The sequence below is a fragment of the Antennarius striatus genome, chromosome 4, assembly GCF_040054535.1.
Source record: "Antennarius striatus isolate MH-2024 chromosome 4, ASM4005453v1, whole genome shotgun sequence".
Classification (NCBI taxonomy): Eukaryota; Metazoa; Chordata; class Actinopteri; order Lophiiformes; family Antennariidae; genus Antennarius; species Antennarius striatus.
Window position 1 is genome coordinate 8,974,255 of NC_090779.1, and position 18,246 is coordinate 8,992,500.

Here is an 18,246-nt window from a genome sequence, read left to right on the forward strand (position 1 = left end):
TCCTTGATGAGGCTCAGAATGACTTATTGACATAACAATAGGGGCCATTCAAAGGTAGTCAGGAAGTCATGAATGCAATCATTACTGCCTGAGCAGCACGGCTCTATCTAGTGGACGGATTGCGCAACTACAGCAGCTGCAGTTTATCAAATGAATTTTATTTATTTTTATTGTGTGTGCCTTATAATCCGGTGCGCCTTATCTATGAAATAAATTATAAAACAAACAAATTATTGAGGGTGCGCCTTATAGTCCAGTGCACCTTATAGTGCGGAAAATACTGTAAATTGCCTGAATTCAACAATGGTAAAGTTTCCTTGGAAAATAGTTTGGATGCTGATGACAAGCTGGATCAGCAACAGAAGCAACTCTACGTCCTTTAACAATTTAATCCAACCTGTGCATACTTGGTGAGTAATCCTACAAACTAACTAACTGAGAGGTAGACGAACTGACACCAGTGAATGCATCCTTGGAGGTGTTCTCAGTGCTACTACTCATACTAATGAGTAGTAGCACTGATAATCCACAGCCAGCATTATGCTATAGAGTGTCCCAAGTTAGAAGTTAATCCGTAGGTGGATCATGTCAAGCTGGCCTGCTGAATCATTGAAGTGTAATAAAAAGTAAAGTACCCAGGAGTGCATTTTTATTGACATCAGGTATAAGACATTGCTGCCTTGGCTGCGCTTCATGCTGTCAGCATTACTGAAATTCCCATAAATGCAGCGACAAACACTCTCTCGGGCTTTATGATTTCAATACACTTGATGCCAGTTCACACTTTTGGTCTCTTAAATGTGACATGTATGTAGAGAGGAATAAGACAATAAATCAAGAGGAACTGAGGAAAAGCGCTAACTAGATTCCTTGTTGGCGTAAAGGTCAGAGCGGACCAACTTAATATTTAATGTTTTTTTCTAGCACAATCTGAAGTGGTTGGGGGTTTATATCCTTTATTTATGTAAAAGTAAAAATACAGCAGTGTAAAATTACTTTGCTACAGGTAAAAGTATGACATTCAAAAGTTTATTCAACTAAAAGTTAAAATCACAGGCTATATAAAAAAAACATTAAAAATTACAAAGCCCCTGATGCAGAAAAGCCTGATCATAATGATCTATTATTGTACATTATGTGTTATCATTGTATATTATTAGAATCAATATGCAAAGCAGAAATTTATCATATTAATATTGCTGTCAGGATGGAGCTACTACAAATAAACTGTCGGGTAGTTAAATGTGCTGAAGTAAAAATGATTATTAATTTTGATTTTCCTTGTAATGCCTGAAATTGTACCACATTTCAACAGTACTTTCCACTACTCAGCACAGTTGCTAAAAATCTTATCTAAAATTTCCAAGGACCCATCAGGATGTACTGTAGTTTCCTACTGTCTTGTTGGTCCATTTGTCAGTCCATAGCACATTCCTTAACATAATCCATCCATTTGGTTGTAGATAAGTCACACGTCAGTGTTCTTTCCTACTGGACATGAACACATCATGGCCTCTAATGAGGCCTGAGTGTAAATGACTACCGGCCCCCAGCAGCAGAAAGCGATGGCCAGAAGTAGGCCCCCTTTCATCAGGACTCTGTGCAGCATGGCTTCACCTGTAACCTTTACATCATTTTAAATAAGGCTGCTCCCTTTAGAACTCTTCAGAGGTGATCGCAAAACAGATTGAGCAGCCAGAAGAATTCTCATAAAAAATGCATATGAGACCTCAGCTTCAATTTAGAGGGGGGATAATAGGCTGATTGTGTGAAGACATATTCAACACTGATGCCCATTACTGATTAGGCCTCCTCACTGCTGCTGCAGACAAAATTGCAAAACCAAGCAATCCATTGACTGTTTTCCATTATGCAAATGTAAATTAATGCACACATTTTGAAAACTGAGCACTGTGATAAATAAGCACATCACTGCTTCTCTGAGAAGCTGGGATCTATAAACACGAGGTGAGCATCTGACTTGTCACAGTCAGTCATTCTTGCGGGGCATCATTTATAAAATAGCAGAAGTGCTGGTCATCCAGGACAGAGTTGTTCATAGCATAATGGAATTGTACTTAAACAATCTATTATTGTAGACACACAATTTAAATCATGCTGACATCCTTTGTCACGGGCAGTGGAGGGGACCCGTGTTGATGACTCATTTATATCAGTGTTTCACTAGACATCTGGAATTTACATTTGTTAAAGGTTCAGACGTCCTCACCCTTACCACTCTTGTGCTTTACATCTGTGTCTCCATCAATAGCTTAAACTGCCGTTTCAGCAGTTTGTCAGCGGGGTCAGATGCAGCAGCTCAGCAGCGAACAGGAGAGAAATGAATTTAGACTGAATAAGGCCTCTGGAGAACACTTTGCTTGGTGTAATGTGAAAATGTTCGATGTCCAAACAGAAACCAGCTGTTTTCATGGATGTCACCAGGCACAAGGAGGAGGCGAATAGGACAGAGCCCTGAATAATAAGCGTCATATTGATCCGATGTATCTGTCTTATGCGGTGCTTTGTTCCCTCCTGCTGTGTGCAGAATCAACAATGAAGAGGTGTTGACTTGGGGGGGGGGGTTACATTTGATCCTCTTTCATTTGTTTAGTCAATTTTCAAATGTTAAAATCTATGTTTAAGGACAGTTAGTTGAGGCATTAAAAAATATCAGGGATTTAGTTGTCCTTGACATTCAGATCTTAAGTCACAATTCTCCTGAACGCCCATACCTCAGTGAAGGTATGTGACTAAGGGTGGGTGGTCAGACCTGGCACTAATATCATTATACCTTTAATAGCAACTATGATCTGCAGGCTAATTTGCTGTCAAAATTTTGAAATGTCCTTAAGACTGAAACTAAGTTCCATTTGCTCGATTAAAATTTAAAAAAAAACTTTTTTGACATAAGCTCTTCATCTTACATGTAATCTATCACCCAAGGGCAAGTGAAGTAATTTGTCTAACAAACATTTACTTGGCTACATCTCTTGATTTGGTCATGCAGTGCAGATCTGTTTGTCAATGAGGTTATGCGCATTTTCAGGCAGAAATTAGAGGATATAAAATACCAAGGTGTCTACAATTTACATTAAAATTCTAAAAACCTAAATGGTAACCCTTAATTGTGACCAGATCTACATGTAAGTACAGTATATTTAAGGCCACAGCAGTAACCAGAAGTCACATCAGCTCGATCTACCAGTCATTTTGATGTATAGATTGATATTACACCTGTGTGCTGCATTCATGGAGCTCACAGATATGTAGAAAGATATGGAGATGAATGGCAAAACAGATGGAAAATGACAAACAACTTATACTTTAAAATGAAAATTTGCAAAACTGAAGCGTCCTTTGTTTGACTGTGTGCTTTGTTGCATCATTTTCAGGATAGAAAAAGGTAAAAGCCTATGTTTTATTACATCAATAGTCACAAAAACTTAATTTCTATTCTCGCTTTGAGCCACTTAAAAGAAAAAAAGGTTTTGCTGTTGTCTAAATCTAAATGATCTTATTTGTGAGAACAAACAGATGTATGGAGTCTACCTATACTAATTAATTAGCATTAAAAAGCTATTATTTTTTTCAAATAACTTCAGAATTCGCAGTAGATGGAGAACCTTCTGATCCCAGATCAGAAGGTTCTCCTCTTCCCTCTGACCCTCTGCAGGAATCATTAGGAGCAGTGTAATGAGAGAAATTGCAAACACCTCCATGTTCTGTTCATGCCTGCTTTATCATTAAAATAACCTTCTTGTAGGCTTTGTTGATGAATACAAATAACACCATCTTGTCGCCTCGTAGATGAGCCACTTGTAGTGTTTGAGAGAGAACAGGGGTCATTGTGCTGAGCCCTCTTGAGTTAATGCTGGCTTTTATTTGTATAGATAACTTTTTGTGTCTATGGATACCAGGTAGGAAGAACAGTGGATAGGGTGGTCGCGTGTAAAGGCTGCATTGCGTAAATTGGTGCTCCTAGAGACACCTTTGCGAACCACGCTCCTGTTGAAGATTCTTGATCCCAGAAGAAATTTGAGCTAATGTTTTTGTGTGCATGTGAGAGCAACCAAAGAAGCATGTGTGGTCTGTATGTCATCATAAGCTCATTATTTTCTTTCTCTCCCGCAGATCTGTGACTTGTCATCACCTCTCTCCGCAAGTGCGTCTGTCTGGGCACAGCTGCACTTCTGTCACTTTGTGCTTCCAGAATCTCTTCAGCATCCACAGAAATCACCCAGGGAACACAGCCTGTGAGATTAGGTGAGGTTAACACCATGTGGCTCTGTTTTTTGCGGCTATCATGGCAGAATTCAATTCGGCATAATCCTGGGATGATCACCTCTTGGCCTTCCGGCTTGTGACTCAGAATGTGAGGTTTGACAATGTGATACGGTATGAGGCATTCCACTTTTGCAGAGCTATTTGGAGAAATGACTGCAGGAGGTGGTCGAAATCACAGGTGCGCTAAAAGCTTTTCAGTCAATCAAGCAGGGTCCCTGTAGTATTTAATAGGATTGTTTCAGGGAGCGACCGGAACATGAAATCAGCTGTAGCCCTTTAAAATGTGTGTATCTTGATTAATTATCCTGTTAAGGAAATGAACATGACTTTAACCTCTTAGTGGAAGTGGAAGTCTGATTGATTTCCTTTCACATGTGAATGAACTACATGTGACTGTCAATGTAGAAGATTAGCTGAACATGTGAATGTCTGTGTTACTGGATATAGTTACTCAGAAATAATGAACACATGCCCAATAACACACTGAAGCACACACAACCTAATGTATCCATGCAAACAAAACTATCAATCACACGTGTTTACCACACAATACAAAATGCAGACTCAGTTTCCTTCCCTCTGCCTCATGTTTGTTAACAGAAATATGTCTGAGTTCTGTTATAAAGATAAGAGTCCCAAGACAGATCATCATCTATACATAAAATACATTCATGTCACTGCTAATGGTGTTTAGGTATTAACCCACAGTATGAGCTATGCTGCATGTCAGTCGTGTGTGTCACCACATCATACATCCTTTATCTTCTGTAGTGATTTAATAAGGTAAGACCTGTACAAGTGGCAAATCCATCACTGCCATGTCTGTTGATCATATGCACTCTTTCTGTCTGTACATCTAATGAAATAACCCGCTGGTCTAAACTCATCAGCTGTCACTGTCATGGGGCGGTTTCATTTCTGTGCCTGTGCTTACTGAGTAGAGCACAGGCACTTTTTGAAGGTCTTACTGAAGGAGAAACATATGGGAGAAAGTGGTGAAGGACGATGGGCGTTTATATGAACCATTCCAGCTTCAAAGTTAGAGTTTGATACTTTTGGAAATATTTGGCTTTTCTTGGCTAGAAACTATCTATGTTAACATAAAACGATGGCCAGGAGACACTTTAGCTTAGCATAAAGACTCGAAACAAAACAGGGGAGACAGCTAGCCTGGCTCTGTGCAGATAACAAAACATAGTGCATTTTAAAGGCACAGGTTTTTTTTTTTGTATCAAATTTGAATTTGACCATCTGGATAGTGTGTTTATTTTATTCATTTTTTTTCTTTAGAGTTTATTTACCCCAAACATCCAATGAAATGACTGTACAAACATTAGCTGGAAGCTACCGTACACATTATACACATTAACCCTGTGAAAAGCATAATTAAGAACTGATTGCTGCTTTTTTTCCTCCAATATTTCTTCTTTATTCTTCTCATCTCTTCATTTTGGTGCTGAAGCCGCAGGAGAAACTCACTATGCTCAGGTGGTAGCTGCTTTGTCTCAGTTTGATCCACCTGCATCTATCTAAAGTATAACTGCATAATTCACCTTACAACTGAATACACACTAAAGCTAATTCATTATCACTCCACTATGTTTTCATTCATCAGTGTGACTTTAAATAAAAAGTGTTGTTTTATGCTGTTATTCTGTATCGCACAGATCGTGGATCATTTTGTAGCTGAAATTTTCAATTTTTGTATATTTAGCTCCATATACTGTACAGGTATACTCACTGGATGATAGAGTGGTCTACATTTTTAAGTGTTGTTTATGTGTATGACCAATAATACTATTTACTACTTGAAAAAATCAAATGTGTTTAGTCGTATGACTCTATACTCAGCACAAGCCAGTATGAGGATTGATCCAAGTTACAGCCACAGAACAAACATAATCTTTCTTCTTTGTCCTAACAGGGTGAAAAATGGGGTCATCTGCCTCCCTGCTGGCTCTGCTTCTTGTTCTGACCACTAGTGTATGGACTCTGAACCCAGACGACCCAAATGTTTGCAGCCACTGGGAGAGGTGAGCATTATTCTGTTGTGTACCACACAACTTAAAATTTTAGAATTGAAAGAGAATATGCTGGGTGGCTTGACTCAGGGCAGGGTACAGACATTACCCGTTTGTGCCAAAAGAGCCAATTGAGTTGGCTCAGGCCCTGGTTGTTAAACTTGCACTAAGATAGCCATGTATAAGCAAACATTCAGGAAACATGCCACCTTGGCATGTTAGAAGATTAGCAGCAAACCCTGCTAGAAGGTTAGCAGGGTTCTCTGGGTCCTGAATGTTACAAGGTTAGCAGGGTTCGCTGGGTTGAAGCATTCTCTGCTGGCAACCACAGAACCAAGGATAGATCCTGCATCAATGTAAAATAAATGTTTTACAACGCAATTAACAGAAACCCCAAATGGATAAAAAAAAGAAAAATAGATTTGAAAAGTAAAATAAATGGAGCAAGTTGTTCCACTAAAATAATAAACAATAACAAATATAACAAATATAAATATAAAGCTAAATAGAACTCTGTGAGCACACCTGTGACGCATAAATAGGAATAAAAGAAAAAGTATAACAAATATTAAGCATACATATTTCAAATACGAAACTAATTATCCAGAGTTCTCTTTGCTAGTCTGCATTATTTGAACGTCATTCTTCTTCATAAAACCCCAGAATATAAAAATGTTTACAAAATGTTTTTAATAGTCACTATGTAACTTATCCTCTCCAATGATAAAACTTGACAATGTTCAATGACATTCCGCTCTTCAACTAAGCTTTTGTTTGAACAATAACAAATCTGTAGGCCTTGTAAGGACTCAATTAAACCTTGTGCTAAACACTTCAGAAGATGCTTTATTGTCACATACAATATATACACAGTACATTGGTGTGAAATTTGTTTTCTGCATTTGAACCATCCCTGATGAGTAGTAGGCAGTTTTAAGTAGGATACATACATGTACATACATACATACATGTCATTCTATAATAGCTGTGGCTGAAGTGGTAAGAATGGATGGATTGTGGAATTACGATGATGACATAATGTAGAAACATAATCATTCCAGAAGCCTTTCATTTTCTCCTATTCCCACAGGCAATTATAAAAAGTTATTTTAAAATGATCTCACTTGTTAACAATCATTCAGCCCATGATTGTCAGACCTATTTAACTTGGTATAGGTAACATATTTATATAACATATAATGCAACGGGTTTAGCTGAGGAACAGTCTGGTGACAGGTGTAACTCCATTCACCCTTTAACACACAGTATCTTACTGGATATTTTCCTTTCAACAATTTGTTTCAAAAAAGATTCGGTTGACTCGGACACTAAAAATTTACAAATAACTTAACTTTACCAGTGCTATCAGTTAAGATCATGCTGCAAATGCTCTTATCTTAAAATCTAGATCCATTCTCAAAGTCAATACAGGAATATCGATCCCACAAAGCTCAAGTCTCCAAGTCCAGAGAGGAGGGAGGAGCTGCAGTTTCAAATGAAATATGCAGGCAAATTGATCAGTGTACTCTTCTCCCAATCAATCTCAGAAGCCATAGAGCCTGAATAATTATTAGTTGTGCCGGGCAGTGTCATTTATGACAAATAAGCAGGAATAATTCCTGTCCTCAATGTAAAGGGGAGGAAAGAAAGCTGTGAAGATATATTATCTGGATTATTGCCTGGCCAAGGCGAGGGTACTTAGGGACTGTGATTCCACCTTGTTGGCATAGAAATGAGTCCTTTAAGTGGGCTGTTCATTGTTTTGAGGTCCTCCAATATCTTTAGTCTGCCTGTGACTGCATATGTCGCAAACATCTTTGCATATCTTATCATATTTATTTAATTCTTTCAGAGCCTGGTTGAGGTAATTTTTTTGTATTAAAGGTTTGTTTGTTTCTTTTAAAGACGCACTGTGCAGGATTTAAAGAATTTTTTGTCTATATGTGCTCACAATTGGATAAATTCATCCGTAAACACATATACACCTACATACTCTCATATGTCCTTTATGTCAACATGGATACAACCACAGGAAAGTGTCAACAGCTTCGACAATAATAAATACAGGAACAGTTGGAGGTTAGAGAAGGTTGTTATAATGTACAATACTTTGTAAATATACAGCAGCATTGTAGGAGGTAACACCAGTAGTACTTTAAGCCATGAAGCACACTGAAACTCAAGGATTGATTTCTTTTTTTTTTTTTTTTACTTTTCACCCATCATCAGCAAACCAGTGACCGGCAAGGTCACATACTTTCTTGAATTGTAGCAACGGTAACCTCAATGTTTTCCTATTGTATTGCTCCATTTTGTCTGTCTTGTTAGTGTCTGTAACCTCTATGAAATCATGCCCAAATGTACTTACATACAAAGTGAATGTGGAGTAGGTACAAAGGGTTCCATTCATGTCTCTCTTAAAGGTACAGCAAAAGTGCGCTTTAAGCTGCATTTAGCTGTGGGGTTGCAGATCACAACCAACTGAACACCCTTTGCTCCATTCTCCCCTCACACTTGTGAAAGAACCTCTTATGACGTTGTGTTCAGAGCTTGGAGTTTATCGATTTTGGACTGGTGTAGAAATTTGAAAAATCTGTATTTTATTCCAAAACTATCCAAATGGCACTAAATATTTGACCGATATCTAGCTGCTTAACAATTCAATATACAGTTTAATAGTGTATTTCATTGGCTCCAAACGCAGGGTTTGAGCTCCCTTCTAAAGTTAGCCTGATAAACCAGAGGGATCATGAGATGATTAATTAGGTGGAAGAAGAAACGAACATATTTGTTTTTCAGATTTTCATGATTTTTCTTCATTCAGAAACAAATCATGAAGAAACTGATAAATGGTGACAATATCAATAAACTATTAAAGGATTAAAGGTTTGGTTTAAGAGCTAACATCTAAAAAGAAGATATTAGTAATGTTAGTAGTATTTCAAAAGTAATCACAGTACTGTAATCAAATAAGTGCAGTGAAAAATACCATGTTCTTGTCTTTTAGCTATGCTGTGACTGTGCAGGAGTCCTATGCTCATCCATTTGACCAGATCTACTACACCAGATGCACAGACATTCTCAACTGGTTTAAATGCACAAGACACAGGTAAGTTTAATCTGACTTGCCCTTTGCTGCTCTCAAAAAACAGACTCAAGTCAATGAATGCCATGATAAATCTCCCTGTTCATTTGGAGGATAAATTAGTCAAAGCCAGGACGACTCTATTCATGAGCAACAAAGCTGTTATATGTGGGTTGTATATCTCCTAAACACAAAAATAAAACAAATTATAGGTTGAGCTGAAAACACATCTGCTTGTTGCACTTCGCTATGAGGGACTGTCTCAGGGATTAATCATCAAATATATTCTGCTTGCATGAGAAATTGCCCAAATCAGACCCAGAATCAATCTGACCCACTCAGGAATACCTTGAATGTTAGTTGGGTTCTTGAGCTAAGACAGATTACACAGTCGCCTTACAAAGAATATAGTAGTAGCTTCATACGAGGCCTTCATTGCGAACATTTCATCACTTTGTTCTTCAAGGCACTTTAAAAAAATTTATCTGAATGTAGTGTTTATGGCATTCACCTGGAGGTCAAGGTTTGTCCGCATCATTGCAGGTTTTTCAGTAGCAGGGGCATCTGGGACCTTGGACACATTCTATTCTTTATTGAATCTTTGTTGTTCGTGTTAACATACACATCTCTGTACATTGTCAATACAGATGATCACCTGAATGAGGTTATGAAATGTTTTGTATTAAAAGCAACACAAACAACCCGAGCGAATTGGTCTTGAGTACCTATTATTTGTGTAAAACCATGTCCCAACAAGGCCACCAAGCAAAGTGAATAACAAAATACTGTAGCTTTAAGAAAAAAATATCTTGTTTCTCATGTCTTTGCTAAATTATATGACTTCTTCCCGATGAAATTGCAAAATTAACCTTTAATTATTTGTCAGGCTGGTACGACCAGATAAAACTGTAATTTACTTTTTTTTTTTTTAATGTGCCAGAATATGAGAAATAACATTCAATCTTTAAAAATAACATCCCAATACAATTTTTTTTTAATTCATTCAATGCCTTTCCAATATCTGTGCTTTGACCTCAATCATCTGACAGTCAGTGGTTGATTAAACCATAAAGGTTTATAGTGGCCTTAAACTACATAGGTAGAAAAACTGAGTTTTATATTTCGTTTGAAAGAACAATTCGCTGACAAAATACCTTTTCCATGTTGAGCTTCAAAAACTTTCCATAACAGCAAAGAGTCATGGGGTTAACCTCCTATATGTTCTCCTGCCCTACACAAAGGCCACATCATGGACCTGTCTTGGTGTGATGTGTTTTTCTAGGATCAGCTATAAGACGGCTTACCGACGGGGAGTCAGGACCATGTATAGGCGCCGCTCACAGTGTTGCCCTGGTTACTTTGAAAGCGGGGACCTGTGTGTTCGTGAGTATCCTTCATTTAACACACTTGTCCTTGGTGATATTTCAGGGTATGTTTTCTGGATGTCTGGAGAAATAGGGGAAACACTGGGATTGATCCTTCCCGGCGGGTGTAACGACCGCTCTGCGGCATCAACTTTGTGTGTTTTTTTTATATGCAAAAATCTAATATCGCTACTCTGCTACCACATCTTTTAACATGCCACCATCCATGTTAATATTTAAGATGACTGAGCATGATTTAACATAGAGGTACAACACTTTACAGCCGACGCCACACTCTGCTTTACTACTTAATTGAAGTTGTATAGCAGTGAGAAAAATTAACGAGCCAAGAGGACCCCAGTTACAAAATCAGTAGGTATAGCACTCCTACCCCCACCCCCACAACCCACCCCATAAAAATCACAGTGGAATTTAATAACATATGAGAGCAGAGACTAAAAATTAGACTCTAGCAATATGCTGCTAACAATCCCTCACTGTCATTTTCAGAACTTCATTAATGATAATTGATTTCTATTTTTATTCACACACATCAAACTGAATATTTTTGCATGTTGGACAAATAAAGAGTGAATATATAGCTTCTGAGAGTTACATTTTTTGATATTCTCGCCTTACCTAATGTTTTATTCCCTTTAAAAAAGATTAGAATCAGGCTTTAATATTTTCCTAGATCTTCTGCAACATGAGGGAGCTGCTAATATAGTGACTGCTGCCGTGTGGGTATGCTCTTTGACCACAGCCAAGCTTGCCCTTGTCTAGGCTCGACTAGCCTCAGGGCAGCAGAGCACCGGGAAAACAGCCAGCAAAGAATAGGAGCCCATGTGATTATCTTGGAGTGTTGAGGGGGAAGGCACAGATCGATCAATAATGTATTTATTACTCATTTGACTGTTAATGGACCGATTTGTTAATTAACAGGGTATTAACTGGGTGAATCTGCAAACTGCTGGTGTGCATCACAAACCCTTCCCTACATGAGAACAGGTCTTGTTTTGATGTTATAAATGGTCTCCCTCTTCTTCTCAAAGATGACACCAGTTTAGGGGGAAGTTCAAATTTCTGCAGCCTTTGCAAAGTCTTCAATCCCAGCAGTGTTGCTATCAAGATTAAGAGATTTGTAGTCCCCAAACTGTTTTGCATGTGGTGAGAAAAGGGGCCATCACAGAGTAAATCAATCTAAAATTGACTCTATATCAATATTTCCTGATTTCCCAATTCATTAAGTCAAAAATGGAGGATAGCGTTGCCTTTTTATTCTTGACTTGGATTTTTTATTTTTTATTGATCAAATGGCAACTTCTTACCACTTACACAAACTTTAACGAACAGAGGACAAATAATTCCATTAGACATTCAGTGAAACAAATGAATCACATAAATACACAAAATCAAAATCATCAATATCGTTTTCAAGGCTTTGCTTTTTATCAGAAGTGATTGCTTCATTTGCTTTTCTTTTTAACTTTGATTAATTTCTCCTTTAATTAGCTCTTGAAGTTTCTGACCAGGGGTCTTTGTCAATTCTATGAACTTTGATCTGTCATAAATTATTACCTAAATCTGTAACCAGCCCTTATATATGATGTGAGAACTTGTGTTCCTCGTAATAAGTGTGATTATTAGAGTTGTGCAAGAGGAAGTGAGAGAAACCCGCTAATGACAATAGCTCATAGTATCTTCAGAGGTCGAAAAGCACTACACGGCTTTGAGCTGCTCTTTCTACAGAGCATTTTGGCCAGATGACTTTCCTGTCCTGTGATTAAATGTCATTGTAAAACTTAAATTTTCAGTGGAATTCACTGGGCCTTGATGATGATTCATGCAAGATTATTATTATAGCACATTTCACATCTAGGTTTTGATGATCAGGAAAATTAGGAAATTATTCTCAAGAAAAGAATTTGGAGCCTTTTTATTTCATTCTGGTTTTGTTGCATTTTTTAATGCATCAAAGACACAGTTTTAAAATAAATCATCATTGTGTTAGACAGAGATTTGTGACTGAAGTTTTGGAAGGAGTTCTTTGATGTCTTCTGAGGCCATACGTTATCTCTTATATTGGTTTATCCATCTGCTGCATCACAATATTCTCTGTTCAGTGTTTTATTTTTTAAATTCATTTTCTCCATCAGCGTTCTGCAAAATATTGCTGCAAAAGTCATAAACACATTTGCACTGGGAGGTCTTTTTTTCTCTGGAGGAAAGCTCTCCAAGAATGGAAAGCAGAATAATTCAGTTAGAGACAATACAGATGTATTTTATCAGACATTTTAAAAGATTGTAGTTCGCCTGAGTAGGAATATTAAATTTATTAACACTGCCTGACAATCACCAATTAGCTCCATTGTTCCCTGTCCTGATAACACCTCTGCATAATGAGTTAGATTAGGCTTTTATCTAGATGAAAGACTCAATTTTCCAACAGATTCCACAGACATGAGTTAAGCAGAGTGATTCATGAATTTCAATTAAAATGAAAGACCTACCTCCTACTTTATTATGCCTTCCCTTCAGTACACCGGTTCAGATCTCACGAGAAGGGAGTGCTTTATCCCCACTCCCATATTCAAAAGTTGATTTCCATATTTCTGCTTTTTTTTTTAAAGGATGTGACACATTTGCATTTCCCTGTTCTCGCTGATCAGTATTTGCTGATTGAAAGTAAACGAAATCGTCTCATTGTGGTGACATTGAATTTGTCTCTTCATCTGTTTGAATTCTCTGCATACACGGGGCCCATTGATTACATGTAGTCAATCTGACACTTTCGTCAGCACAAATGTTGAAGCACCCATTTCTTTTGGCTGGCTTACTGTAATTAGATAATTTTCTGCCAGAGTACTGATGCTCAGAAGTCTGTCCTGAATTATCTTTCAATCTCTGGTTTACCATTTTTGCCTTGGGAGCATTTCTGCGATTAGTGCTGGCTTGTGGGTGTTTGGGATTCTCTCCACTTTCTCCTTTCTCGCTGCATCGCTCCCGCAGGGGGTGGATCCTAATCGAAGTGTGATTGAGTGATAATCTATAGTGGCACTGTTCAGGCCAGCATCCAGGTCTGGGCTGACCTCTGTGCCTGCAGGATGAGCAACATAGTGCTGCACACAGAGATGCAAAACTGCCCCGCGGCATATGTTGGTTAAAAGAAGCCCACAGACGCTGCCCCCCTGTGTTTTTTTTTACTTTGGTCATGAAACAAGGCAAAATAAAGAACAGAAGAAGCAGAACTTGGATAAAGCATCAGATGAAGGCTGATAAGTCTAGGTCTGTCTGTTCTGCTGTCCTTGGTTTGTGTATCATTTCTCCACAGGCTGTTAGTGGACTGCTGATTCCCATCAGTGGGGGTTTCTCTCTCTTCGAATTGGTCTGAGTGTCTCATTCCTCGGATAAGAGCCTGTCTGTCTTAATCCTGCTGGCTAGATGACCTTGGCAGCCATAGATTTATTCATGCTAAGTGCTTATTTTTGTGATACTTTTCTCCTTTAGTTTAACACAAAAAAGCTGGTATTGTGGCACCTCCTTCTCCTTTTAGATCACTTTATTTTCCAGCTGAAACAAACCTCCAACTCTTGTGAACATGCTCTGTGGCATACTGATGTCAGCCCAATCAATTGGGTGTCGTGTTAGTCAATATGAATGATCAAGAAAACTGCATACATAGTAAACACTGCGGTTCCTGGGCCTTCTACATTAAAGCATTATTATTGGACAAAGTACCGACTGATCAAATCAGACAGGATTTACAGCTTGTTTCTTCGTGACTCTGCCTGCTGACAACAACTCATTGTTAAAGTAAAGGATGTGATAAACAGAAATGTTGACCAAAGACTCAAACTCCTAAAAATCATTTAGCTCTATGCCAAGTCGAGGTGATGGATGTTGAATATGAGTGCCATGGTTAAGATTTAGTCCCTTGATGGTATTAGGGCGATATTGAGTGTTCAATTTTATGGGCCATTTTCTTTCAGCTGTTATCTCGGTGCTTTTCATTATGCTATTTATTGGCACATTAATGATGTTTTACACTCTGCTTATGTGTGTGTGTATGTGTGTGAACTCACGACTCATGAAGGAATGTCTCTGTGTGTCTCAGCACTGTGCACAGAGGAGTGTGTCCACGGCCGCTGTGTGTCCCCTGATACTTGCCAGTGTGAGCCTGGATGGGGTGGACTGGACTGCTCAAGTGGTGAGTTCACTTTAGTCCTAAAACAGCATGTATTTCACTTGGACTCATTTATTCCTAAATGGCATTCACAGGCCGTTAGTCCATAACAATATGCTGTGAATTCTTCTACTATTGTACCTCATTATACATCTATCTCAAAGCTGCTCAGCTTTGTATCCTCTCTTCTTAGCAAACACAGCCAACGGAACAGGTAAGTCACAATGAATTTATTTTCATTTGCTGGAAGTGGAAGTGATTTGCTTGATAAATATAGCGGATGGATGGATGGTTGCTACCCCCTGTGTCTACCGATCTTACAGTTATGGTTTTAATCATGATTAGAATGGAGTCTAGGACTTGTTAGGCAGAATCAATGCCTAGCTGAAACAAACCAATGTGCTGGCCTTTCTGTTTACTGGGATTTCCTCACTGCTCCCTGAGCTGGACTCAAGGAGGGATGGGAGGGTGGAGTAAGGCATATCCATCCTGATATCAGCTAAATGCTGGAGCACCTCTTCAGCCAAAGAGGAGGAAATAATCTATTTACTCATCTGGGGGGGTTCATGTCTAAAGAAAAATAATGTGTTTACAGGTGGCTCTTGCCAGATATCAATGACATTTCCAGATAGCAATTTTCTGTGTCAACATTTCTTATCCCAGATTTTTAACTTCAGCTGTCTTCAGCTCCTCTGGAATTAACCGGTTATTCCTTACTGCATATTTAAGAGTGAGTCATGGGAGCTAAAATCATATCACTAGTATTATTGTATAGAGCTATGAGTTTTCATTAGCAAGAGAGCCATTCCCTGATTAGCAAGCGTGCGTAAATCAGCTGCTCTCACTGCAGCATTGGACCATTGGTGGTGGATTCATGGTCATAAATGACAAGCCTGTGCTGCGTAGCGTCACTCACTCCCGCAGACTGGGGAGGAATGTAACCAGGAGGATGTGAGGTTCACGGACCCACGGGACTCTTGTCTCACTCTTGGTTGGTTAGTAGCACAGCCGTGCGTGCCTTTCAGCCTGCAGGTGTTGGGCTAATTCACCTTATTAAAACAGACTTGATGATTGAGACAGAGGCATTATTCATAACTTTAGATTTCCATACCAGGCATGATTCCAGACTATTTCATTTACGAGCTTTCATCTGTAGAAATGAGGAATGCGTGCCAATTTTTAAATTAAATCTGCCCTCTTTTCATTCGTGTAATTGGTTCAGCATGTTTTTTGTCTTTCATTGTAAATTTAACTTTCAATATGCTCAGATTGGCGACATGAACTTCAGTAGTCTTGGTGAAAAATGTATGCAGCCTTTACGTTGCGGTTAAGTGCATATTAACATTTATTTACATCCAACATAACCTGTGTTCACCGTGGATTAGATAATAATTTCTCAGTGTGTAATAGCAAAGTTTGGGTATTTGTGCTCACATGAAAGCCAACTTCCTGTCACAGCAGTTGGTGAGAGGGCAGAATGAGTTTGTCACGTAATGCAGGATGTGTGAGTGTGGTAGAAAAAACAGCGTGTCGCCCATGGAGATGAAGAGCTGCCGTGGGATGCTGGACGGCCTAAAGCTGAAGTGACAGCCTTTCAGCCAATGATCTGGAGCTGGATCAAAGGCTTGGACCTGATTTCTGGAGCAGCACCCACCAGGAAGCAGTTATGTATTTGGGTCAGGTGGTTGAAAATAAAGAGTTGGACTGTTTGTGGCCAAAAAAGAGAAGGCGACAAGGTGGGAGCAATGCAGTAAGTTTGCAGCAGCGGCAAAGGCTGAAGACAAATACTGCATATTTCTCACCTGCTGGTGTCCACCAGCTGTATCCAGAAAACATTTCTTCCTCTTCCCTGGCCTGAGGCAACAACCCCACTGAGAACAGACCTGCTCTGTGACCTGCCTGGAGTCCTGGTGTGTCTTCTCAAGGGCACGGTGGTAGATGTGGTCCACACACAAAAGCAGGAAAACAGTGTCTGCTTTCAACTGTTATTTGCAAATGTCTCGTTCTAGATCACAGTTTGATTTGGAGCATTCTGAGCAGTGGTTATGTTTTCCTCAACGAATAATGAATGATTAATTGTTGTTGTCTGTTGTGGGGTTGCCTTACTGCCAATGCGTTGTGTTTGTGGTCTTGAACATATTTCTCTGATCATATGTCATGAATTTTGTTTCTTTTCATTAAACACACAGTGACCTGTTCCTACAGGTGTTTGATTAGTTTTTGACAGTTCCTGTGTTTTCTGTTTATTTACATTGCAGTCTTATATCTATTTACTCCTCTCTGCGGCAGTGTATAAGTTTTCAGTAGTAGGATTAGGTTTGAGAAAAGTCATTGTTCTCAGTAGGATTGAGAATGTAAATAAATATAAAATAAATTGAAAAATGTTGATATCAGTCGAACTGAGACAGAAAAGGCAATTCAGATGGATGGAGCTCTCCTCATGGGACTGAATAACATATCTTTACTTGTTTTATTCTACAAAACACTAGGTTTTGCCAAAATAGTGATAGTATTGATTGTTGTACCATAAATGCTTCTGCAGAGAGAATGATGCAATATCTGTAAAATAATCTCAGTTAATTGAATAAAAAGTATATCACTGTTTTCAGAATCCTATCAGTTTCTTTGACTTTCTTTTTATGAAGTTTCAGAGAAATAACCCAGACTTATAGTGTCAGTTGCTGTGTACTTTTCTGGTCTTGTAATTTAATCCAGTCTAATGAGTCTGTCACGCAGAATCAGACTGTACATGCTAGAGTAATAACAGTTTTCAACGAAGAAAATGGTAAAGATAGATGCTGTTTGTGCAAGGTATATTTAGCTATGACTGCCATCACTTGCAGAACGTTAGGTGTAATTAAGTCTTATGATTGATCCCATGCTGAACAGGTAGATAATGATACGTTCCTAGCACTCATGAAGAGGAAATGTAAAAAAAAAAAAGAAAAAGAAGAAAAAAAAGAAAAGATAAGAAAAAGAGAAGCTTATTAAGTGTTTTTACCTAATGCCTGTTGTGAGTGGGATTTTCCTTTTTGTGGTGGAGCTGTTAATCCACTTGTGCAAGGATTCTAAAAATCAATGCTACTAAGATAAGTGTCTGAGAAGTCCAAAGGGTAGTTTAGCTTTGTTAACCACAAAGTATCCTTTGTGTTTTAAGAAGAAATCTATCACACTTAATAGCCAAATCTAATGTGTTTGGTCAGCCGTGGTCCATGAGGTAACATATTCCTCCCCAATGTATTCTGTTCACAAGGCAGCCACTGCTGCGAGTGCTATACACATGGTTAATTGATGAATGTGGCCTAT

At 38.6% G+C, this 18,246-nt stretch overlaps 1 protein-coding gene across 1 annotated transcript in view; it reads left to right on the top strand.

Moving 5' to 3' along the window:
• Positions 1 to 18,246, top strand: part of megf11 (multiple EGF-like-domains 11) — a 74,187-nt gene that overhangs the window by 11,353 nt on the left and 44,588 nt on the right. The window contains exons 2-6 of the mRNA XM_068312908.1: positions 4,135 to 4,266; positions 6,212 to 6,320; positions 9,316 to 9,417; positions 10,676 to 10,776; positions 14,872 to 14,964. Coding sequence (XP_068169009.1) covers positions 6,220 to 6,320; positions 9,316 to 9,417; positions 10,676 to 10,776; positions 14,872 to 14,964 — 397 coding nt within the window. The 5' untranslated portion in view covers positions 4,135 to 4,266; positions 6,212 to 6,219. The remainder of the gene's footprint in view (positions 1 to 4,134; positions 4,267 to 6,211; positions 6,321 to 9,315; positions 9,418 to 10,675; positions 10,777 to 14,871; positions 14,965 to 18,246) is intronic.